This window comes from Pieris napi, chromosome 10, assembly GCF_905475465.1.
Source record: "Pieris napi chromosome 10, ilPieNapi1.2, whole genome shotgun sequence".
In the NCBI taxonomy this organism is placed as follows: Eukaryota; Metazoa; Arthropoda; class Insecta; order Lepidoptera; family Pieridae; genus Pieris; species Pieris napi.
The window spans coordinates 6,608,800-6,636,237 of NC_062243.1; the positions used below are offsets into that span (position 1 = coordinate 6,608,800).

General features: G+C 32.5%; 2 protein-coding genes across 3 annotated transcripts; one reads left to right on the forward strand and one right to left on the reverse strand.

The window, feature by feature from the left end:
- Positions 1–2,448: 2,448 nt before the first annotated feature.
- LOC125053349 (lysozyme-like) lies at positions 2,449–14,695 on the reverse strand. Of its 2 annotated transcripts, none has more exons than XM_047654684.1 (5): positions 14,528–14,695; positions 11,576–11,664; positions 10,000–10,060; positions 4,529–4,661; positions 2,449–2,928 (listed from the first exon to the last, which is right to left on the reverse strand). In XM_047654684.1, exons 1-5 carry the CDS (start codon positions 14,646–14,648, stop codon positions 2,793–2,795), a joined length of 540 nt encoding a protein of 179 aa, XP_047510640.1. In that variant the 5' UTR covers positions 14,649–14,695; the 3' UTR covers positions 2,449–2,792. The 2 variants fall into 2 exon arrangements, with proteins under 2 accessions (XP_047510640.1, XP_047510639.1); XM_047654683.1 differs by lacking the exon at positions 14,528–14,695 and adding an exon at positions 13,539–13,700.
- Positions 14,696–17,409: 2,714 nt separating this feature from the next.
- LOC125053225 (odorant receptor 4-like) lies at positions 17,410–22,374 on the forward strand. The gene is made up of 8 exons (XM_047654471.1): positions 17,410–17,679; positions 17,762–18,020; positions 18,925–19,020; positions 19,700–19,892; positions 20,694–20,796; positions 21,412–21,513; positions 21,697–21,849; positions 22,268–22,374. The coding sequence occupies exons 1-8, from the start codon at positions 17,410–17,412 to the stop codon at positions 22,322–22,324; spliced, it is 1,233 nt and encodes a 410-aa protein (XP_047510427.1). The 3' UTR covers positions 22,325–22,374.
- Positions 22,375–27,438: the final 5,064 nt, after the last annotated feature.

Sequence of the window (27,438 nt, forward strand, 5' to 3'; positions counted from 1 at the left end):
AAGTTGATAAAGTTTTACGTTAAATTAAAGGACGTCTTCGTCAAATATTTAAATCAAAGCTTTTATCTTTACACCATTAGAGGCACTATATATTTTTCTTCTTCGTACTGGCGAGTTTTAATTACATTTAGAAAAGTCTATTGGTGCACAGATTCAAACGCACTGGTTGGGAGTCGCCAAGCCACTAAGCCACCACTGCTTTTACGTTTTACTATAGACAGATAAAGAGTTAATTCGGGAAAAGTTAAAAGACAAAATAGTGCAAATTCAAAAGGCGGCGGCTTTCAAGTGAAATGAATTACGTAAAGGGCACAGCAGCTGTTTCCGTCGACAGATGTTGTCACACCTGTGTCAAATTGCAATGCGACTTGTTAGGTTTATACTGTTTTCTACACGTCTCTCTTGGGCTTAGCAGAGCTTTAATACCCATTTGCACTAAACTAAAGGCATTAAGATCTTCTCTTTGAGCTTGTCCGTTTCGAACAGGACATTAAGAGAATAATTAAGAAACGATGGCATTACTAATACATCAATTACTGGTTTAGGAAAAGATAATAGGTAGAGTTAGATATCGAAGCGAACCTTCAAGAAAAGAGCGTATCTTGGGTCGGCAACACACCCGCTAGCATTGAAGGTATCCATGGGTCAGTTTATTCAAAGTGATCGCTTGATCGTTTGCTTCCTGTCTCAAAATAAAACCTAAATTCTTTTAAATGTTACCCTAACATTAACACAGATTCACAAGAATTGTTTTAGTACTTTTTACGGTTTTATAAATGTAATGACATGAATTAATAGGCTAGACTAGATTTATTTTACTGTAGTATATGTAGGATCAGAAAATTGTAAATTTCATATTTGATTGTTTTGGTTTTAAATTTATTAATCTAAATCCAAACTTAATATCCATCGGCTGACGGTTATTTAATTACAAATATTTTTTTTTTAATATTGGCGATCTCTAGTCTTTCTAAAATGGACACCTTCATCTTCATCTTTTTCCCGGTTAAATCTTTGCTCCTTCTCTCTTACTGTAAATCCCATCCCGTCCCGCAGTTGTCAAGGGATTTTAAGGGGATATTAGTTGTCCTAAATCAATATATTCGTTTACCCACTTTATTATTTCGTCGTAAACTTTTATAAATATATTTGTTGTTTTTGTTTAGTTCGTTAACCCTTACCGCCTTACCACTTTCTACAGCTAACTCTAACAAGTAAGACAAAGTGCTTCAAAACGTAAGTGCTTCATGCTTATACGTTTCGCGGAGGTAACATTTAGTCCTAGGTTGATCCAATCCAAGTTCCTGAAGATAATAGCAGAGAATACTTTTGGTAAAATAAGGTCACCATGACAAACACCTCTTTTAATTCTTCTCCTGTACATTCGTATTTTATTTGTGGCGTACAAGTGTGTTTGTGTCTCAAGTGCCATCCAGATAATGTAATGTCCAAGGGTGACCAAAACTTTATTAAAGTCTACAAACCTAAGAAAATAATGTTTGTTACATTCTTTGCATTTGGTCGTGGTAATAAAAACGTTAAATAATTTGCTTATGAAAAAAACCTTTATAATTACTTCATTTTATATAATTAAAATAATAATGAAACCGTGCATGTTATAATGAAATTAACATACTCTATTCCTTAACGTACACTTAACATCAACAGTACTGCAAACTGATTGCAGGAATTTCATACAAAAACGACCGCTTATTACTACACAAAGCCAATTATCTCGTTCACAACGAAAATAATTGTATGAATTATCAAAACCGTAGCACATTGTTACAATCCGGTACGTAGTTGCAAGAATTGCCACCATTAAAATAAGCTTTAAAATAATCCCCAGTAGTTCTAAAGAAATAGTACTCGGAACGCTTCTTGAATTTCGTTGCCAGATGTGCACTAGCAGTTGAATTCAAGTTGACTTTTTTAAGTTAGAATGTCGAATTGACGTTTATATTTTCAGTAGGAAGTATATTTAATGTAACATGCCGAAAGCTTACATAAGTTTCTAGTAAACATTATAAAATGACAACCACAAACTACTACGATACTGAAGACCGACTACGTACCCGATTGAGGATCTAAAACCTATACTCCGTAAACGCCGAGACAACATACCTAGAATCAGGCACCCGAGAGGCATGTGCACTTAAGTTGAATACCTAAAGTGAACTATATCGTATGTACAGTCCTATGGGGCTCTGATTTTAATTAATTTTCTTCTAAATTAATTTCTACGTATAAGAAGACCGGTTAAACAGCTTTCGATGTGAATTTGTCGCAATAAATCTACCCAATGGCGAACAGTTAATATCAATAGTAATCTTGAATACTGGTTAATGCTTTTAAAATACAGATAAAGGTATCAGAATTGGACTCCCAAATATTTGGCACAATAAAGTGCGAAACCATGAACTGGTAGTTCACAAAGCAAAGACGTAATTTGTTAAAATGTTTATTATAAAGGAAGCCCGCAAATGCGGCGTACAAAGGGATCTGAAAGTTTGTTTATTATTTCCGCTTGAGGTCGCCCCCAAATATTGGTTCACAATTGTCAAATGAAAATAAGCTTTGTTAATATTTAACAATCAATTCCTTCCAATTCGTTTTCCGAGACTTTGTATTGTTGATTTTTTTCTTGTTTTGACACATAAAACCAAAGGAGAAATATGAGTAGGTAATATAAATAATTCACGTCGCATGTGTGTGATTGTGCGATATTGTCGACCAATCACAATCAAGCGCTTCTTTCTTTAAAAAAAAAACAAGGGTAAATAAAACACATATTATTGTAACCATTGTAATCCAAAATAGCTATATCGTGATTGTAAAGAACTTCTAGCGTACCGCCTTCTGACTTTCAATGAGTCGCTGTGCAACATTCGCTCTGGACTTGTCCGTGGGGATATTAGATCTGGACACCTGGAAAATAATACGTGTAAACAGGTAATAAGTACTTTATTTTTAAGACATCAGCTCTGCTTTTACCTTAAAGAGATCAGAGTCGCCTATATGTTAGAGTACGAGTTTTTGGCGTTCGTGAGTAGGTACTTAGCTAAATCTCACCTCTAAATGTTACCACAAATAATCTGTAAAGATATTGGTCACTAAGTGTTTTAAGTTTTAAAAACGTCACTTTTTATTTTTAATTAAAAGAAGTTCTTACTCAGAAAATGGCATCTTATTGTTTTTAATCATTAAAATAACAATGAGCTCAGAGAAAAGCATTTGAATTTTTAATTGTATTTATCCAGAAGTTAAAAAGTCGACGACGACTTTATTATAAGAGTGTTGTACACTATATTACAGTATAATATTGTGTCTGAACATTCGTATATTTTTTTATAACTTATGAATAGGAGAGTAAAATTCAAGATACATCGTCAACGAAGTACTTTAAAAAATACCCAGTAATAAAGTCTCATGGATAACGAACAAGAATTGGCGTTTAGAATGTTTATTATTTCAGAAGTAAAGAAAAAAATAGTGTCTCTTTATGCTTCACATGAAACATATACGAATAGCTATAATTACTAATGAATCGCTGTGTTTAATTACTCTGTCTATTTCGTGAATATCAAATACATGACAAAAAACAAAAACTAAACACAAATTCATATTGTTAAATCTGTGTTACCAAATTTTTAAGAACTTATCTATCTATTTATCTATCATCAATATACCAGTCGTAAATAAAATCCGTTCATAATCAAACTGAGGGATAAGTATAAATGTATAGTTTTAGTATTATGTGCACACGCCTTTATCCCTAGAGACAAAACATTTTCTTCTAATGAGAGCTAAAATGCAACCCATCAAGTTGATTCAATGTGACCCAAGGGCTGATTATGCAAATTGAAGATTTAACAAATGACTAACATAAGGATCTATGCATTTGGCATTTTTCTCTTAAGGTTCATTCATATTTCTTTAAACTTAGTTCTCTAATTTGATTAAAGTTATTCAATTAACATAAGTAACTCAGACACTCAAGTTTATTGATACTTTATTCCTTTTAGTCTAAAGTAGCATAAAATCTCGTTATGTATTTGTAATTATATAAATGAACGATTTATATATAAAGCAATGTATAATAATATTCATATTTACGACCTGTAGCGCTCGTCACTTGTCACGATTTTCTCTGTAATACTAATATTTACAACCTAAATTATTAAAAGAATATTACATTCAACATAACACGAGAGTGCAAGGATTTAATTACTTATAATTTAAATAGCACGTTTACTAAATATGATTAGTTCCGAATCGAATTGTCGTTCCACAAAAGATACTATTACTTAAATAAAATAAATAAACTATTTGCCTTGGAATTGGCAAATATTATGTTGGATGAATTAAAGAAAAACACGAAATCAGCAATGTCAAACTAGCATACGAATGTCAATTTATAATTATAATTGAAAGCAATAAAATTAAATATTTCTATATATCAAAACTTATTTTAACTTCTTATAGAGAAAGAAAATCCGTTAGTTAACTTTCGTCCTAAAATGCTTACTTATATATTTCCTTTGTTATAAAGTTATCATTCTTGCATCGCGCTGACCACTGGGTCCAGTACTTGAAGCCTTCGCGATGGAAGATGTTCACTGCGCACGCTGTGTCATCCCGAATGTCATCGTCTAGCAAAGCTGGATAAAAGCCAAGGATTAATGCGTTCTGTTTTACGTTTTTGTATATAATATTATAATTTTTGCTACATCATAATAGAGGAATGTCAAGTATTTCAATAAAAATAGCATTTTTATAATATACTAGCTGATCCGGTAAAACTGTCGTTTTGCCATGTATATCGTTTATAATAAAAAATAGGGGTTGATCGTGAAAATTAGGGTTTGTATGTATTTTATAATGCTGTATCATAAAAAAATTAAAAATTAATCTAAAAAATTTTAGGGGTGGATTACCCTTAACATTTAGGGGGATAAAAATTGATGTTGTCCGATTCTCAGACCTACCCAATATGCACACAAAATTTCATGAGAAGCCGTTTCGGAGGAGTTCAACCACAAACACCGCGACACGAGAATTTTATATATTAGATGAAATTTCAAGATTATTAAATGAATTTAATTACTATCGACTAACATTTCGCGTCGGAATGACAAATAAAAGCCTTATTTGATCGTTATTCTACTTCATGACACCTTGGAGTGTTGTTGAATAGTATCAATTGTTTTTACGTCGACACAATAGGAACAACATCTATACCGAGACATGGATTCTATTCTGGTACACATTATGAATACTTTGAGTATTTATCATAACACAACATTTATTTATACTAAGATGACAGCATTTTGGTTAATTAGGTCTACATGATGTATTGCTATATATATTATTTCAATCGATTTGAAGTCAATTAGTGTCTTATAAAAGGGCAATGCCCTATCGAATTTCAATACCTTGAAAAGTTATTGAAGGACCAAGGGCAGCGCTTTCACTTAAGGTTACTGGACATTGTTAATTTAATATATTTCACGTAATCTCAAGTTTATTTATCTGAATACACAGATAGACATTTAAATGAGCAAAATACTCTATGCTGATTTTCAGAATCCCTTACTACAAATGGAAATTATGAGTGCAATTATTCATATAAAATAACATACAAGCTAACTTTAAATGTATCATTATATATTCAAGTGCCAGACTGCATCAAATATTTAACAAAATTATTAACTGTATTGACAAACACAATAATTACTAAATATTAAAACACAAGTCTCTCATTTAAATATGTGTACAAAAAGTGGTACGTGATATATGTAACCTGTATGTTTTTTATACACTCATAAATTGTACCGATATTGTCCAATAGGTCGACTATACTTATACGTATATACTTTTAGACCACAAGCCCATGAACAAAAAATACCTGTGAAATGACCCAACCTGAATTACGCTTAGAAGGCTGTTACTATATCTGAAAATAGCTCTGAGCACTATGCCGTCATTTCTGAGCGGTACATGTGAGTACGTGAGTGAATGGACTTTCTCATGTACAATGGGGTAATTTCGACTAATTATTAATGTACGGCTTTGTTATAAGTGTATAGATGATTAAAAATAAATGTCGAAAAACCTAGTGCCGTACAAAAGTGATGGTGCCGGAAGACGGCGCAAATTTTTAATTCGACGACAGTTGCAGAAGCAATATAGGTCATTTATTACTGTACGGCATTTGTGTCATTCCTTTTGGACACATATACAGATACTTTACCCGTAAACGCCGTACATATTTCCAGCGGAGCGGTCGAAAGCCAAGGGTCGGAACCCTACCCCTACACCCATATACCATAAGGTCATTGTAAAATGTACGGCAACATGTTCAAAATATTATTTAACACGGACAATAATGTTTTATAATTATGCCGTCCAAATATTATAGTTAATATTTGTGTAATTAAATATTTATCGAAATTTCAGGATTTACCAAGTTCTTACTGCTGTAAGACCAGAGAATAATGTACGGCAACTTGTTTTTTTACATAATGTTACTAAATATTACCGTTGTACATTATAGCCGTTCATTATAAATGGTAACAAATAAAAATATTATGTTAAAAAGTATATGAAATTTCCGAAATTTAGATGACTTTTCAAATGCTCCTAGAGTAATATGGGGAGTAATATTTTCAAAGATTATTGTTATTTTATATGTAACAAATATAAATAAACAAAAAAAACCAGATGCCGTACATTTTACTCCAGATTATTTTTTACAGCTGATAAAAACTTCGACGACGTTTGAGGTGTCCCTTAAGGTCATTAATAACTGTACATATCTGAGTATACTACCATAAGGCTGTAAAGTATATTTACAGCCTAATCATACCAGCAGAGAGAGGTAAAGGAAAAATATTTTTAACAAAAATATATATAATACAGGGCGTCCCAAAGTTATGAGACATGAAGGAAAAGTACCTTAAATATCGCAGATAGGGTATTTTACTAAAAGAAGACTTTATGTTATTTATAAAAGTTAGTAATTCTGCATTCAAAGATTTTTTAAAAACTACTTGCCTCGTCTGGAAATCGAACCGGCTTAAATTAAAAAAAAAACACCCCTACTTTTATGATGCCAATCGAAACAATGGCCAAAACCTAATAACTTTTCTAAAGTAACAGACTCGTAGGGGATTTTTTTTAGGCCGAATACGATAGATAATGTTTTTAATTTGATTAAAAAGATATATTCACGCTGTTCCTTTCTTTTAAAATACTATGTTACTTAAGAAGAGTTATTAGTTTAAGGCCATTCTTTCGATTGGCATCATAAAAGTAGGGGTGTTTTTTTTTACATTTAAGTCAGTTCGATTCCCAGACGAGGCAAGTAATTTTAAAAAAATCTTTGAATGCAGAATTAATAACTTTTAAAAATAACATAAAGTCTTCTTTTAGTAAAATACCCTATCTACGATATTTAAGGTACTTTCCCTTCATTTCCCATAACTTTGGGACGCCCTGTATTGGTAGGCGGTGGTAGCGGACTATCGAAAGTGTACGGCATTTATCTTTTATTGAAGATTGTCTAAAGTATTAATAACCTGTGTTATTGCCGTACAGATAAAAGTCACCGGAAAATGACTCTTTTCTGAGAAAAGTAATTTACCCCATACACCTATGTGTTCCACAAAAAATGTACGGCATGCCGGAAAATGTTATCTATTTGTGAAGTACTCTCAAGATCATTTAATTTTATGTTGATTCATATCATCATCACCTATATGCTAATCAGACATATGTTGCGACCCTTGGCTTTCGACCGCTCCGCTAGGAATATGTACGGCGTTTACGGGTAAAGTATCTGTATATGTGTCCAAAAGGAATCACACAAATGCCGTACAGTAATAAATGACCTATATTGCTTCTGCAACTGTCGTCGAATTAAAAAATTGCACCGACTTCCGGCACCATCACTTTTGTACGGCACTAGGTTTTTCGACATTTATTTTTAATCATCTATATACTTATAACAAAGCCGTACATTAATAATTAGTCGAAATTCCCCCATTGTACCTGAGAAAGTCCATTCACTCACGTACTCACATGTACCGCTCAGAAATGACGGCATAGTGCTCAGAGCTATTTTCAGATATAGTAACAGCCTTCTAAGAGTAATTCACGTTGGGTCATTTCACAGGTATTTTTTGTTCATGGGCTTGTGGTCTATTTATAGGTAACAGATGTGTCACTTACATTTAAGAACCTAAAAATTCGTCAAGTTAGTATTTGTTAATCCACCGTCGCAACCCCACTATCCCTAATTTTATGTCAGTTTTAAATGTTTAAAGCCAGTTGACAAACAGCTTCAAACAGTTTCATTTAATTGCTCATCCCTCCAACAACCGCCACCAAACTTAACTTGTGCAAAACAAAGACTTTTCATACAAATATTTTGATTAGCCTTTTATAGTTTATCAAATTCACTACGGAAATTGAATTACTGTTTATCGCAAATTATGTCGTAGATACTAGATTTTTAATAGGAGATAATATCTAGCTCAGCTGAAAGGAAATTAGTTTATCATCACAGTCTAGAAATTGTATTTGAACTACATTGTGGAAACCACTTCCCCCGTAATATAGTTAGCCTGGCTGCAATAGTTAGGCGACAGTTATTCTAACTATATTATATTATGCATAACGAGCAGTCGTTATTCATGCGATATTAGGTTTGAGGCACATCTTGGTGCGGTGGCTAAATTATTTTGTAAGAACAGAACCGGTAGACCAATTAAAAATTTGTACTCTATTAATTACTATATAAAATAATTCCAACTTACGGAAATATTATTAATACATTGGGAATAAAAAACGGGAGTTCTTAATTTTATCCGAGTGGATACTATAAATGCAAATTCTGTATGTTTGAAGCGTTTTGATAAAGAAATGATACACGAGGAGGAAATAGCCTCTAAAATAAAGATGTAATTGTTTATAATACTTATATAGCAATAATCAAACCAACGTTTGAATTAGGCAAACACAATTCTCTGTTATTAAATGTCTAAGTAAATAATTATGAATTTCAGTCCATTCCTAAATTTCATTTCAATAAACTGGCAACCTCAACTTGATTTGAAAAATAAAATACGACCAAAAAGCACTTGTTCACTTAGTATTTTACTAGTGGTACTTGACCGTTGTAAAATTGCCGCGAACGTAAAATGCGCTCCATAAAACTCTACAATAGACCTAGGGAAAGAAAGAGATTTTGTTTATACAAAATTGGCTCTTAAAATATCAATCTAAGGGCTAAATTCCTATAAATCCTGCCAATAACTGTTGTCGAACCTTTATGCCTGAAGGAATTTACTTCGTTTATATTTTATTTGTTGCTTATAATAATACAATTTCGTACCACTTTTTGATGTGTAAAAGGAGCGTATGATTATAAAAATACATATATTATAACTAGCTGATTCGGCAAACGTCGTTTTGCCATGTTTATCATTTATAATAAAAAATAAGGGTTGATCGTAGAGGGGTGAAAATTAGGGTTGTATGTATTTTTTAATGTTGTATCATAAAAAAATTAAAAATTAAAAATTAATCTACAAATTTAAAAAAAATTAGGGGTGGACTACCCTTAACATTTAGGGGGATGATAAATAGATGATGTCCGATTCTCAGTTATACTCAATATGCACACAAATTTTAACGAGAATCGGTCAAGCCGTTTCGGAGGAGTTTAACCACAAACACCACGACACGAGAATTTTATATATCAGATAAATAAAAACCGCAAAGGAGCTTGTTCAGCTTTGACTTTTGACATTGCAAAAGAATGTAATGGGGTGTGAATGTAAAGCGAAATAATAAAGGCGCATTTTCTTTCATTGTGATTGGTGGAATGAAATCTAGTCGCGTGTCTATGATTGGACTTGAGTTCCATAGTTTCTTCTTTCGTTTTATATTCACACTCGGTTTTTATAAAAGAACTCTTTGGGTAAAAGCACTTACATTCGCAAGCAACATTGCACTCGCCACCTTTCTTCCCTTCACGACACCATCGACTGGGAATCTGTGAACGAAAATTATAAAAACACTTCAATTGATTGTACTGTATCACTTACGCATTTACTAAGAAAAACATTTTTATTGTAATTTATAATCAAGATTGTATCAGCCCTGCGATTCTGTAACTCACTTTTCGAACTCACACAGCGGTTTTTATACCGGCGCGGCGGCCACGACTGATTTGAGCGCAACCGCCGCCGCGAAAACCGCTGTGTGAGTTCGAAAAGTGAGTTACAGAATCGCAGGGCAGTACTACTATGAATTTGAATTACAATAGATCTTTCGCTTCGTATTTGTATGAGACACACTTAATCGGTCATTGTAACCCCACTCTAAATGATATTATGAAAGCTATTATTTAAGGTCAAATAGGATTTTCGTTCAAAGGAAGGCCAGATGAAAATATTTTAAGTGGGATAGTATTCGCTCTCGTCAGTATTATTTTAGATACTATTTATATTATATTCTTCGTTAGTCTTCTGCCAAATTAACTATGTAATGTAACCTGTTTTTTTTTTTTAAGACAATTCACACCAATTGACCTAGTCCCATGCTAAGCTGGTGAAGCTTGTGTTATGGGTACTAGGCAACGGATATACATACATATTATAGATAGATAGACGTATAAATACATATTTAAACAAGACTAGACCTAAGCAAGACACGAAATGCTCATCACATCGATGTTCGTCTCAGCCGGGGATCGAACCCGGGATCCATGGATTCGCAGTCAGGGGTACTAACCACTAGACCAATGAGTCGTCAAATAGTTAAATAGTTTTAAAAAGAATAGCCCCATGCAATTGGATTCTAAGTCTAGACGTCGGCTTAGTTAGGAGCCGTCACTCGGCAGATAGGAATTAAAGGCCCGTGAAATGTCTGGCCTATTTTCACCGAGAAGCTTTACACGTCCCCTGAAGTATGTGAACAATATTCACTAAGATTCTCTCGCGGCCCAGATACATGCACCGACCTAAAAACGCATTATGTTAAATGCAAGTAGATACTTTCAAACAAGATACTGATGGACAAAAATCCTATCCTTATACATTAAATACACGAATTGTTATGCTTACATATCTTTCAAAATAATCTATGTACGAAAAACCATTAAAATTCAGGCGTAAAAAACATAATTTTTGATAATCATAAATTATATTTCGTTATAAAACTGATTTTTGAACACACTGAAATCAAATTTTCTTAGGTTTTATAATTTATGAATCGATGTATTTTTTTTCCTTATGTTTCCCTATAAGCGTTGTCTGTGCTGAGCGTTGGCAAGCTTCTAAATAAATCGGCTCCCGGGGGGGTCTTCCCTCAGAGATACGACCTCCAAATGTTTAAAAAGCGAGTCTACTCCTCCCTCAAAGGCCGGCAACGCACCCACTAAAAATGGGTGTCTATGGGCTGCGTAGACTGCCCTTTTTGGTCGTCCCGCAAGCTCGTTTGCCCCCTTTATTGTAAAAAAAAAAAATACAATAATATACCATATTTTATGTATGGTATGTAGTAGTACCTGATATAATCCATAAAATTTCTTGCCGCTCGGTGTAACGACGAAGGCTTTAGTATCTCGGTTACTGACCTTCTCAATCAGACATACCCCTGCAACATAAGATATCTGTTATCAAGGAACCAGCTAGCAGTAAAGGTATTTTCGTACCGATACGACTTAGGTGCCTTCAAGAAAAGAGCGTACCACTCCCTGAGAGTTCGGCAACACATCCGCTACCCCCCGACGTTGCAGGTGTCCATTGACGACGGCTTTTACTTAATTCAAAGTAACCATTTGTCTCCTGTCCTAACTGTCCCTATCCTACTTGGTGATTGGAGTTTATTTGCAATTTTAATATCTAAAAAATAATGTAAAAATAAAGCAGTGGCGCTACAACTACTTTAGGCCTGGGCCTCAGATTTGTGAATATGTTTAATGAACATTTGTCGATGTAATAGGCAAGTAGGTGATCAGTCTCCTTTGCCTGACGCAAGCCGTCGACTTTTTAGTTCTAAGACAAGGCGGTTTCCTCACAATGTTTTCCTTCACCGTTCGATCTAATGTTTAATGTGCACATACACAGAAAGTCCAATGTGCACAGCCAGGGATTGAACCTACGACCTCAGGGATGAGAGTAGCACGCTAAACCATTAGGCCAACACTATTTAATATATATTGTAATATTTTCTGATAATGTGATGAACAGAATATAATCAGGATTTATATAAAACTTGTTTTACATAAATCCTGCTTTTAAAACTGATTTTATAAAGGCATGTATTTTATGTTTATTTATAAAATAAAGTCGCATTTATATAGCTTTTAAATGTGTAGTACTCGTTTTAGTTATCAAAAGGAAATCAGGATTGTTTAACTGTTCTCGTTTTGCAGTGCTGATTAATATTTAATAACACATAGTGTGTATCTTTATATCAAATTCAATAAACAGTACTGATGTTTTAATTATTATAAATTGTATGCACTAATGTTTAAATATAAATGCTGTTTGTTTTAATTATATAATAAGGGAATCATAGAAAGTTCTAGCACTAAATATTCATGGTGTTACCTTTGTCAATCAAAAATAATTAATCAATTAGTTCTCGATACTGATAATAAGCGAACGATTTTAAACAAGATTGTAAAATTTCAATTGAATTGTTTTCGTAAATAGTTGCGTACCCGTCAAAAACACTTAGTCATACATTTTCAGTATGTAGCCTTAATCTACTACTACCATTTGGTACATCCATATAATAAATTACTTCTTTAAAGGTTCTACTTACAGTTATAGTACTTCTATACATTTCCTTATTTTAATTTACGAAATGAATAGTGTATCATTGCTGTAAAATAACATAAGCCGATTTAAAAATTTAATTAATTATGAAACGTTTGCCAACATTTAAATGTAAATATTAAAATCAATTCAATTTATACGCGGTATTTAAATGAGTTCGAGCCCGGCTTGACCTTTCTTGTGTTGTTTTTTTACATTGTTTTATATTATGTTTACCTAGATTTGTCAGTAGATAGGTATTAGTGTAGCAGGTATTCCAAAGATAACTTTTTCATTGTATAATTTTTATGTAGACAATATTTAAATTTTAAGTAAGAAAATGTTATTTACACCATACAGGAAGTACGTGTTAAAACACGTTTAAAGAAAATTTGACCATGTTTTAAGCCCAATAACAGGCCATAGCAGATACATTTCTCCTTATGTTTCAATTATCTTTATAATGTAGGTAGCTTTCTGTGCCTAAAACTGAAACAATTTATATTTCCCTGGGACGTGAAACTAGCCTGGTAAGCCACGGACGTTAACACTAAGCCATGGAGGAGGTACCAATAATACGCAAATACGCACAATGGAATCTCATGACCAAAAAAACTAGTTAAATTCAAGGTAACTCGCAGCGGAACTAACTGAACTTTATACTGTGTATGCGATATATCATTTAACGTTATTTAATATGCTTACAATGTCCAAAAAATACATCAGTGGGCATTCCAACTTTGATCAATTCCCGCGCTAGCTTGCATCTTGTCTCAAATCGCTTAGCACTCACACAAACAAACAAACAAATAATCACACATGCATACCGCATCACGATCGTTTACGTATTGGCGTAAAAGTGCGCGCGCGAGCAAAATGTCAATGTCAAATGACGCGGAAGTATGCACAGATTATAAATAGGGTAACAGTAGAATGTAACCGTGTCAATCGGTGAATTAAAAATATTAAGAATTTTTAAATTTTTAAAATAACTTAATATACACGTATAATTTAACGTAAAAATATTGTTGTGATGACAATATTAAACCATAGATAATGACTATAAATTAGTTTTTAATTTACTTCGCAGTATGGACGTGAGATAACAATCAAAACAAATTATGAAGTTATGACTATAAAGTAATCAAATTAATAAATTGTCTTATAATGTTGTCTTGCAACATTGCATTGTTTTAGAAACTTATTTATAAAATCACTTTTGAATTACATAATGGGGAATAAAATCTCTATGTATAGGTAATGAAAATAACTCTCCAGTCTGCGTAACCTTGATCCTATCACCTATCAGATCTTCATTAGCAATATATAGCTAGAATATTCATCAAACGCGGTAATATTACCTATTTCGTAAAATATTACATATTCAATAAAATTTGTAAGTTAGATTTTTAACTATGTTTTAATTAACCCCTGTTAGTTGACATATAAATAAAGAAATAAAAATGTATGTAAATGTAAATTGTTTGGTCCTTGGTAATGAAGACATTTATATCGATCTGGTGATCTATTGGGCCATTCTGGCGGATGAACGAGAAAAAAACAAACTATATAGGTTTGCTTGTCTCAATCAAATAAGTCTGAGGGATTGTAATTAAGATTGATACGTTTAAAAAAAGCATTGGTTCCATACCTGTCTTTACTCCTTAATATTAGTGAGTTATCTTAATACTTACAGTTACCAAGGAATGTTTTGTCGATAATTGACGTTTTCATCAACTCAGTAGCAAGCCTACACCTTGTAAACCTGCGACATTCACAAATACCCAACAAGAGGAGCACTACGAATATTCTCATTGTTCAATTATCACGTATAAAATGCATGAACATCGTGTTTCTTCTGTCTTATCATAAATGTATCAACGAGTTATATAATTCATAGGTATTAATTGATACTTGTCGTAATCTAAGCATTATAAGTACTACAATAATATTTACCTACTAACGTTATGATTGGATATGATATGATCTTAATCAATTATATTAAATAATAAAACGTTTTATTACGATTGTGTCTAGACTGACGTCGATATTATCAATACAATTTACATATCTTCCTACAGTTAATCTGCTGGTACAGCGACCCAAAGCGTGCCTTAGCCGAACGCCACATGCCTATGATCGCGCGCCACTGGTTGCCATTCGGCCACTAGAGTCTGGCTAATGAAAGTAGATACTGAAAAAACGCGGCAAATTTAAAAAATATCAGCATGGCAGCCCTAAAGTAAAAAGGAAAGTTGAAACAACTCACTTTGATACTTTGACTTACTAAATTATTGATACATTGACTTTTTAGGCTTATAGGTTTTGTGGACATAAGTTTCATCTAAGTAGATTATTGGCTTGCCTTCTGCACGTTTCGATGCAATGGTACGCAAAAAGCGATGTCTCCATGCAGCTATATCATATCGTTCAATTAATAATGAACGTTCATTTTTGTTTTTCTTAAATTCATAACCGTTGGCTAATAATCTCAAGACTATCTGTAAAAGACCAATAACATTATCTAAAGTAACTAAAACTAATATGTACTTATTTAAAATAAAAAAATATCAAGACATTTTGACCGTACTAACTTTAGTCTTGTCATATAAAAAGTTTGCAAAAAAATCCAGTATCTACTTTCGTTAGCCAGACTCTAGTAATGCGTAGGACCTTCTCCTTCCGATGAGTAATCCGAAATCTCCTCACCTTTCCTAACTCTCCAATTTCCATTCATCTTTATCGGGCCTAGAATCTTTCGCAGAACTTTTATTTAACTACCAAAAAGTTCGATGACCATGTAATAAAATCTACGACTAATTTTGGTAAGTAGAAATTATAGAAATGTACCCTTACGATACAGGTACATTTACGATTAATTACTTAAAACGTGCCTTATGCCTAACAGATTCAACAAAATGCGCCAAAAAACCCGCGCTTTAACGTGTGCTGCCACAGATAACGGTAAATGTGTCATAGAGGTGGTGCGAGTTTCTTATTCGAATTTTCTGAAAAAAAAAAATTAATTATTATATTTAGCGTGTATGAATACGCTGTGGATTTATTTTGGATTGTATACCTAGTTGATATTTCGACGTGAAAGTAAAAAAATACATAATTACAACCGGCGTTATTTCCTCATAAAATGATTCTGTGTTATTTTTTTAAACATTCGTTCTACATTAAGGTGTGTAACTCAATTTAAAGTTTATACTTTGAATGATATACGCAGATATTATCTTGTAACAAAATGCGAATATCTTTGTAAGTGTAAATCAACACAGTTTAAATTCAAAACTCTAAAGCAATGAAACTCGAATTTAGCTTAGCAACAGCTATGCTACGTATTTGAGGCTAATGTGTTGCCACTTTTGATAAATGATAATTTTGCTTACAAATTTCGGTTTATAGCTGGTAAAATGTTAAAATATCTTAATTTATTAAATAATATTGTTACGTAGACGGGTTGACTAAAATGATTCTCACAAAAATCATCGTTTTCTGGTAATGCTCTGGGGACTAAAGCAAATCAAAGGGCACCCTCTTTCCACTCCGTATTCAAGGAAGAGCGATCTGAATCGTCGAGGACCTGTCACTTTCTTAGCGGCAAGGATCTCTATGCATCATCTACTGTACCATGGATTGTGGAGTTCTTCAGATATCTGCAGCTGAGTTTTATCATCATTATCTGGACGTACATTATATCTACTATAAGCGTTTTATAGGCAGTTCTTGTCTCCTTTATGCGGACTCAGCTGCTCACCGAAGTATTTCCGAACCAATTCGACTTAGGGTCCTTCACGAAAAGAGTATACCAATAGCGGCAACACATTTGTGTGCCTTCTGGCACTATAATTATCCATGGGTCTTAATATCAGATGAGCCACCTACCCACTTGGGACAAACGCGCCGCGTTTTCACTATAAAAACAATTTTATAGGTTAATGATGTATTTAATTTAATATGCGTTCTCTATTTAAATGTGTTTCTGAAAGTTTCCGTACTAAACACCAGAATTAATAAATCAAAGTCATCAAAAGCGACATCAAATAAAAGTAATATAAAGGTGTTCTACGAAAATATAAAAGAAGTGTCAATCATGTCCTATTATCGCAATTACAATACAAAAAGAAATATGACAGAACATACTTATTTTATCATTTCAAAATACAACCCTTGAAAATCATTATATTGTGTACAGTCGAGTACGAAAGTGATATCCGTATTTTTAGGCAAACACTATGTTCTTAGTGTAACAATTTTTCTTATAATATTTACTGTCTTATCTTTAACTATACTTCTCGTCTTGTCGTTAACTAAAATAAAAAATTGTTACGTAAGGCAAGTTTTCCAACTGACCGTACCAAGGTACGGAGATAAAATAAATACCAATGAAAACTTTTATTTATAATTGTGCAAACTAAATGACATTTATAGGTAATTTCTAAAAACAAACAAATGCACTTTTTCACGTATCAGTACACCTTTATGTCAATTAAATTAATTTCCTCGCGACAGTACCGTATGATACACAAAATTTCGTATTACTCCAATAAATCACTTCTTAACACTCGACATGGATGAAACTTTCCGAGTCTTCGATCGAATTCTCTCTTTCGCGGGAATTTCGATTTTCGCAAAACCCAACTGGAATTCCAAAGGATGGCTGATAATCCAGACTTTTAACTTCCTTCTAGGTTTTTTAACATTTATTTTTACCTCGGTTTTTGTGATATTGAATCTATCCAACTTGCTGGTATGTATTCAAGGAGCTTGCGTTTGGACAACCGGAGTTATAATGTTTATCTCTCTTGGTATTTGTTTGGTATTTAAAAAGAATTTTCAGGTATGTCTGTATAAATTTACTAAGTGGTAGTACAAATATATTACAGCTTTTTAATCTATTACATATCAATTGCTGATTTTAGGGTTTCGTTGAAGAAATGGCATTCTGTGATCGAGCTTTAGATATACCACTTGTAAGGTCAGTTATGTCGTTACCTACTACGACTGGTAAGCTCCATGAGTTGAAGAACCTAGTACTTAGTTCGCAAATAAGAGTTTTTAAAGTAACCAAAATGTTATTGAAGACATACGTCGCAAGTGTTTGGTTATGCGCTACATTATATCTTTGTGGACCGATTTACATGATGACTATAAGGGAAGACGAAAATTTACGACTCTTGGGTATGTATAAGGGTAATTTTATTTTAAATCTATGCGTTGAGATTGAGTTAAACAATTGAATGTAGAATCACGAAACTGTGCGTGTCAATGTGATTGGACAAGCAGAATGACGTGTCGTCTTTTGACCAATCACAATCAAACGGAATGCGACACCGTTTTGTCTGACAAAATTTTATATTTTACGACTTCGTTTGTAATCAACTAAAACGTTAGTCTTGATTACATCGACATCTCGATGCATTACCAACATGTTTCATATACATGGGATTCGAATAAATAATATGTAAAAATTTAATTAAAACCCGGCTCATGAACAGAAACATTCACAAAAATTCATTAACGATACTTTTATCTAAAGATTTATTGTTTTCATTTTGGCGAGTATATGTTAGAAAGACATCGTCGATATTGGTGCTCTTTCAGAGGTGACTGTAGATGTACGGTACGTTCTTGATTCGTACTCGATTTAGAGACTTACATATGTATTAAATAATGAACGCCCCCCGTTTAATCTGTATAAACACGATAAACTCAAAATCAAATGGAATTTTGTATGGTTTCACATGAAGGTTTAGGTGTAGATACATCATAGTTCTATTTAAATTAACTATAACAATTATTATCGGAAATTCTTGTCAAAATACACGAAATCCACGCCCGGAAGGTTTTTTTGTTTCTATTCATTGTTTGTTTGGATAAGCCTAACATTATCAAATGGCAAACAATGAGTACAATTGAAATATTTGTACAATGATCGGCGCTGATCCGAAAACCCATTATGAACAAAATCAGACTTAATAATAATACTGACGGTACACCTAAATCAGAACCGAGAACGATCCCTTTATACAGTTAATAAAGAATACTATAATCAAATATTGTGATCTATTTTTATTTTTTTTAGCGTTTGATATGTGGTTTCCATGGAGCTTAGATGATTTTAATGTGTACATTGGGTCATTCATATTTCACGCATATACTGGGTATTTATGTTGCATAGGTGGGTAGAATAATACTTTTTAATACTTACGGTTTGACATACATTATTTGAATTGTTAATCCTTTTTCCGTGAACTGATTAAAAGTACCTTGTACATATACTCGGGGTTTATAAAAACGGTGTGTATTATTTAGTAAAAAATAAAACGAAATAACATAAATAATCTTTATGATATGTTATTTATAATTTGTTAAATAAAAAATTAATAAATCTGGGCCTCTGATTTGTTTGTCTGTTTCGTAATAATTTGTCTTTTCTCATATGCAAATAAGTTTTTGAGTCTAAGACATGTCTGGTTTCCTCACAATGTAATGCACCGTACGAGCAAATGTTAAATGCATACACTGAAAGTCTATGGTGAAGCCGGGGCTCGAACCTACGACCTCAGGGATGAGAGTCGCACGCTGAAGCCACTTGGCCAACACTGCTGAAACTAATTAGTTAAATACTAAGATCAATATACGAAAAATTCACTTCTTTCAACCGCTTGTGATTGTGAAAATATAATTTAATAATAATAATTTTAATCAGATAGAAAATTATTACATAATTTTTAACTTAAACTATTAACACTAGTGAGTCGGTGACACCGACAACCCATCTGTTTGCCCAACTTTGGCAAAGGCCTCCTCCATTTCTCTCCACTCTGAAAATATAATCTAATCAATATTATTTTCAGCATATCCCGGTCTCCAGGCGATGATAATTTTCCTCGTCTGTCAAGTGATTCGGCAACTACAAATAATAACATTCATATTGACTTATCTAGATGACTTGGTTCTAGAAGTGATTGGTACTAGAAATGAGAGGTGGCAAGTCGCTTGCACTTCAGTTTTATCACAGTGTATTCAGCATTATGTTAGAACGAAACGGTTTGTTACATTAATCTATGGAGATAGGCTTAAGTATTTCGATATTGATGCGTTTACGCTATATGACAAAATTAATACAAGTATTTTTTATTATAAGTATGTAGTTTAAAAATAAAAGGAAGCGAAATTCCAGTACCATAAAGATACCACACCATAGTTATATAGGGTACTTCTAAGTACTTTCCCTCAACATTTTTTTTTATAGATCAGGGGGCAAACGGGCAGGAGGCTCACCTAATGATAAGTGATACCGCCGCCCATGGACACTCTCAATGCCAGAGGGCTCGCGAGTGCGTTGCCGGCCTTTTAAGAATTGGTACGCTCTTTTCTTGAAAGACCCTAAGTCGAATTGTGTGCATGAAATGCATGGATATATCTCAAAAACTACAGATCTGATTTTGATGAAAGTTGGACTATACCAGTTTAAAAAACATGAAATTTATCGCCATATGACTTTTAGTTTTAAATATTATTTGCTATTTTTGAAGAAAAGCAACTGGCTTTTATATTAACTCTATACTCTTTAGTATTTAAATATTTCTTAAAATAAATAACAATATAAATGCAAGTGTATATCGTGCTAGAAAGAAAATATTCGTGCCGGGGTTTGTACGCATTTAGAGTCCTCAAAACCCGCCTACCAACTAGGCTAACACTACTGACAGTTCGTTTTGACAGTTTTGTATACAAATAATATGATCAATCTAATTTTAAACCTTCAAAACACAGCCTCACATTCTTTGTACTTAATCCGATGTTAAATGAACGTCCAATCGATTTAAAAAATATCCATTTGAACAGATTCGCCAATCGGCTTAATGTTATTTGCCAGCCATTCTATTTGGCTTTGATACTGGTCGCTATCATGCTAGTCTGTGTATGTTCGGTGAAGATTGCAGTTTCTGTAAGTAATATTTTCGAATATCAATAGCACCCTGGTAGCTGAAACTCCGAATATCATTTTCATTTAGTTTAACACTATATCTAGCTATGGTAATTTTAATTTCAAACTGTTAATTTTATTTGGTTATAGTATTGTCTTTTATTGACATAACCTTTACACATTTAAAGAAAACACTTTTTAACCGGATTAAAGTTATGTATTAACGCATAGCGTAAACGCACGCTGTAAAGCACGCGAAACGTCGGATAAATTTAAAATTATGTGAAATAATTGTTTTTTTTTTTTTTTTAATACAATCAGTCTTTGCGACTATAAGTAGATACGTTGGGTGCTTTTTGACGTGTTAGACGCTACTTTTAAATTTATAATAATACATAACTTTAATCCGGTTAAAAAGTTATTTCTTTATTTGGTTAATTTTAAAAGTGGTTAAATTTAAAAACCAAAAACACTTAATTTGCTTTGAATGGCACTCGAAAAAATCTTACCGATAACGATCATATAAATCGAAAACAATACAACTTATATAGATATTGACTTACCAACGTTGTTATGGAGAAACTAAAAAATAATACATGTATGTTATATAATGTGATTCTCAATATAATTTTTCAGCCTAAACTAGCATTGAACACGATAAAGTACTACATACATGAATTTTGTTTTATTCTTGTTGTACTCATGTTTTGCGCGTTGGGACAGCAAGTTGAAAATCAGGTAATACAAATTATAATCTACAAATAGAACTAGTTAATGCTTTAGTTTAATCTTATGTTAAAAGAACTAGTCAAAATTTACTAAGGTGTCATTCACGCATGGGTTAAAAGTCCCTGATTCTTCTATTTTATTCCTTCTTATTGAAATGGCCCTTTATTTTTATTATATTTAAAAACATTTCAGTGTGAAAAACTAGAATTAGCAGTGACAGAGAAATGGTACATATTCAATAGACAACATAAAATCAACGTATTAATCTTCAATATGGCTCTCAGTCAAAGGATGCCTATTTTCGTATTTGGATCTATAACGCTTTCTCTACCTACATTCACATGGGTAATATTTTAGCGATATTATTTAATCTAGTTATCTTCCAAGTCACATAAATAAATACATTAAAAGTTTTTATCTTCCAAAGCTTAATGCAAGTCCAAAAAACCTCAAACGTAATTTAACCTTAAACTAAACTGAATTAGTACACGTAGATCGTAATTCGTGAGATTAAAAACTAAAAAGATTGCATATTTTAAAAGTGGAATGCAAACTAGCGCTTCACCCGCTCAAGGCATGCGCGGTCATGTATTTGGCGCCAATCACCGTTTGGGTGGCGCCATTTTGTTGTACTATATTTGGCGGGAAACTCTTAAATAATTCTTGTTTGTGCATCATGGCATTTAATGCGAGGAAAATATTAACTTTATCAGATTTCATCATACATTCTCTTATTTAGAATTGCATTACTTTTTTTTTTCAGTTTATCAAAACGGGAATGTCATTTTTCACTTTAGTGATGTCAGTGTTAGAAACATAGACACGCGAATCATCTCTCAAATAATTATGAAATATAGATTAGTCTGATTATGTGTTTTTATTTAATTTCATTCCCATCTATTATCAAAGGTAAGAATATTACAGAACTTACAACAAATTAAACTGGTTAGCTATATTATATACCCGCTTTTTAAGGGGACAAGGTCTGTGACAAGGATATTAAAAAATTACCCTTAAAGAACCGACGTTACATAGAATAGTTATCGGGAAATCAACCAAGCCACAATATAATATGTCTTTTTCTTAGATTATTCTTTTTTCCCATGTCTCTATTCCAAAATACATTAAAATGATTTTCGTGGCTTAAGCGCCCCAAATGTTAACAAAGATTTAAATATCCAAGTTAGTTATCAATAACATAATGCTTTAGCTATAAAGAATAATGGCTTCATCATAAGTCATTATGTTTATAAGAACGCTCAAGAAAAGCGAAAGAAAATTTACCCAAATACGGAGTGAAACAAAAACATTGATCATTTCCTCATCTGTTTCTTCCATTTGTGTTAATGGGCCCGTAAATACTTTTTACCGCCTCAAATAAATCTTTATCAGATAAACGGTATTCATACTAGGCTCACTTCGGCTTTTGCCTGCAGGGTTATCTAAAATATTATATTATAATGAGACATCCCTTCATAAATTTAAATTATGTTGAAGAAATAGGAAAAATGAAGCTGATTACCATCTTCGAACATCTCTCTTAATTAATTTATTTATAAGTCCAAATACAAGTAAATATAACGTCACTAATTTTACACACGTAGGTACACATCAAGTTATTATATTACACATATTATTAGAACATAATCCCGACTATGTGTGCTCAAAAGTCGCCAACTTATAATCCTAATTTAACTTTCTTTTATTCAAAATTAGAATAACAAATTTAAACCCTAGACTTCATGGTCTGCAGTCGAATATGATAACCACAGACTATTAAAGCAATTAATTCCCTATATATGTTAATAGACAATTAATTTTCACGACAATGAAGTCACGGACATATTTGCCACATAAAATATGCATAATAAACAAAAAGCACAATTTGTTAAATGGTTGATTTGTTCATTTGTTTCGTATACTCAAAATGGCGTAATTTTGATATTTGGAATTTAATCACTTACTGTCTGCTAATTATGCTATTAACTATTACTTAAAGTGAAATAAGCAATTAGATAGTGAATAATAATAGTCTTTAATAAGCTCTATAGAATAACGTTTGAGAGTATATAAACATGAATCGCAAAAAATGCTATAATTTGCTATATATCAGACTTCAACCAACGGATTCTATATAAATATATAAAGTGACTATATAGATGTATATAAATATCACAATATACATTGAAGATCTTGCTCAATTGTACTAACAAGCCCTGGGTTCAATTCTCAGTGAAAGATAATTAATTCGGGTTGAAAGGCACAAAAGCCTACGTAGGTTACGGGATTTTAAACATTAAGCTGTTCGTCGCAACGTCGTTTACCGTAACAACATATTCTCCCTGCTTTGCCGGTATAAAGAAAAAAGATTATTCATTCAGTCTTATATCTATATATATATTTTGTAGCTAAATAAAACACAACAACAACAACAGTTTTAAAATATATACATATCTTAATTACTTTATATTTAATTACAACTAAAAGATATATTTTTATTATTTTTGAGTATACTTGTTAGACTTAAACTAGCATATTTATATTTTAAGATCGCATTCAACCTCCTTTTTAGAACTAATTGGTAAATTGAAATAAACAACTCATATTGTTACGAGAGAAATTCATTATCAAAACCGTAACCAAGAAAGTATCTCAAAATGTTAACGAGCGAAATAAGACATCGAATGAAACAGCTCATTCATTCGTTCTTTACGACTCACTTTTGTCTCGACCCCATTCAGTCACGATGTCATAGCATAATGTAATTTATTAAGGCGTTGGTTGCTCTTAAAATTCTTAAATGTACTACTATTGTTACTCGTTCTTTTCTCGAATCTAAATTTATTCTTCTTCAATTAAGAAATTACTATCGAGTTATATTTACTAATGGTAAGATTTAGAGTCTAAGAAACGTGACTTATCGCTAAGTCTGACTCCCGTACGTCAAAACTGTATTAGATTATGATAATCATGAGTTAGAGTACAAAAAGCTCTATAATAAAAAAAAAATTGTATTGTATTGTATGGTGCTGCCCAAAATTCTATAATAATCTTGTACATTGTCGTTTCTTAGTGTGAGTGTGTGACCTTATTGGGTGTGCAAAGTAATAAAAAATTACAGGTTTATTTCTTGTGCACGAGAATGTCCGGCGCAACCTTTCGTAGGCTAAACATTAACTGATACAATCATAAAATTATTATGAAAACATTAAATCTCCTTTATTTTAATAAAGAACTTTCGAAAACCATTAGTACAAAGAGTTGTTAAGTAATAAGGTCATCGAGGACTTACTAATTTTAAAGTTTGCTGCTGAAAAGTGGTATTTTCGTAACAAATTAGTCTATTACGTAGTTTGATAATAAAGTTTTCTTTTCTTACAGTCGTGCCTTATCTTTGTCATAAAATTGTTTCATTACAATTTAGTGCCGTTTAAGTTAATCTGTAGTAGTGACGCATAATAAATGGTGCCTCCAACAAGGGCGCCACATCTTTGTCTATGACATTTAAACTAAGAAATAGATAAACAAAATATTTTTAAATGTACAGTCTTCTTCTATATATTAATATAATCTCGGAAAAATGAGTAATCTAACTTTTCTAAGCAAAATTAAATTATATTGTGTTATTCATAGAATTTGGTTCTCTTTATTTTTGTTTGTAATTAAATCAATAAATGATTTAATAAATAATCGCTTTACAAATTATCAAAAAACAAGTACTGCCTTCGTACGGCTAGACTTTAATCATTTTACGTTTCGTATATAGAGCCAACCATCTTATTTATTTATTAATTGACGTCATATATGTTAACTATAATACATTTTTTATATTTTTTTATGTTACAGGAGGCAGACGGGCAGGAGGCTCACCTGATGTTAAGTGATACCGCCGCTCATGGACACTCGCACTGCTAGAAAGCTCGCAAGCGCGCTGTCGGCCTTTTATGAATTGGTACGCTCATTTCTTGAAGGACCCTAAGGCGAATTGGTTCGGAAATACTTCAGTGGGCAGCTGGTGCCACATAGTGGTGGTGTGCGGCTGAAATTGCCCTAAGAATCGCTCAGTTGTGGAACGCCTAACTTACAAAGATACTTAAACTACTAAAAAAAATTTTTTTTCTACTTTAAAAAAAACAACTTACAATCTCTTAGTGTTACCAAACCAATCACAAATATATCCAGTTCTAGTGCAGATCTGAGAAAACGGTTAAGGAGCGAGATCATAATTGGAATTGGTGAATGCTGGAGGTGGACCGTTCGTGAGCTCTCAGACAGCAGAGCATGCCTCCGGGATCTGAAATACTTTTCAGGCACATACAGTCTAAGCAATTCCGGAAGCAATTCATGCAGTTTGTTCTACTCCTCATTAAGTGCAAAGTTGATTGCCGATTACTCAGATTATTCATTCTCCAACGTGCCCTGCAAAAATGCAGTTGGGTACGGGGGGGTAATAGTAATATTTACGCCGGTAATGTTGCTTTAAGAAACGTTTTTGTACTTTTTCTAGTATTAGCTTAAATTTTCGTTTATAGGGCATCCATACTACTGAATTTGACTTGAACAGGCTCCTAATAAGTGCAGCATGAAGCGTCATCGTTGCTCTTACTTAGGTATAATGTAGCAAATGGTGAAACTATCGCATTGGTTATAACTGTTTAGATAGTTATATAGTTAGAAGTAAACATTCGCGCTCGAAAATGTTTGCAAACATTAAGAACGCACAAAGGACATTAAAATTCATTGTTTTTATTTAATGTTCGTCAAACAATTGCAAGAAATCTTTCCTATATTATTCCTTATTATATTTTCAATACACCATAATACAAAGCGATAATTACAACAAGTATTCATAGAACGATAATAAAGCTATCTTCGTAATAGTAATGGTAATAGCAATAAGAAATTTTAAACCTTTATTCGCGAAGTTGCAAAAATGTAGTCATTTTCTGTAAGCAGTTTACCTTTGGTGCAGAGTAATAGCATTATGTAAAAGATTTTAAGGCGATTATTTAAAATCGATAATTTCTAAGTCTTCCATTTTTCACTTTCGTGTTGAACACTTCTTGTACAAACGGCTTAGCATATTTAATAAAAATAACTTTGAAAATAGACACAGGTATTGAACAAATTTAGACATTTTGGGCTTATATAAAAGACAATTCTGTACTAATAAGAAAAAGGCTTGTATAAATAGACGCAGAGACAGGTTGAAACAAAAAATTCAAGTACAAAAACCATCCAAAGATCTGCTAATTCTCAATTAACATTCATAGTATCATAAAAAGCCAGTAAGCCATCAGGAGCACAGTAAAATGTAATTAACGTAATTATATAGTGAGACCTTGTCCTATTTAGCGTTTTTCAATCCTAAATACGTTTGAAAATAGAACACAAAGCACTTGCTATTCAAACAATAGTAAATAAGGTATTCGATTTCTGTATCTAAATATTGCATTGGCGGACACAGAAAATAATGGAATTCCGTTGAACCGCTGATCCTATTAAGCAACCGCTGAGAAATAGTGGTTTCGTTTTTGTTTTTATCATAGTTGAAATTGGGATAACTCATCAATTTTTTTTGAAGCGAAACTTCTTTAGACGCATGAGCGCAGGATGTGCAGCGTTTTTGTCGAAGGAAAGGGAGAGAGCGATTGAGAGTGAGAACGGAAATTCTATTTTTAAAATTAAAATTTCGTAAAGAGAATTTATGAAACATTAGTATTTTATATATTATGCAAAATAATTTAATATACTTAAATGACTTATTGGACATTAAAATGTTTTTATTATCAAAGAAATAAATTAAAACAATTGAATTTATTGTTTGTATTAATTTTAGACACTTAAATTTTAATATTTTAATGACAATTAAATTCATTAAACTCCTAACATATCTTCCTTTTTCCCTCCCTCTAAGACTCGCAAAACTAAAGT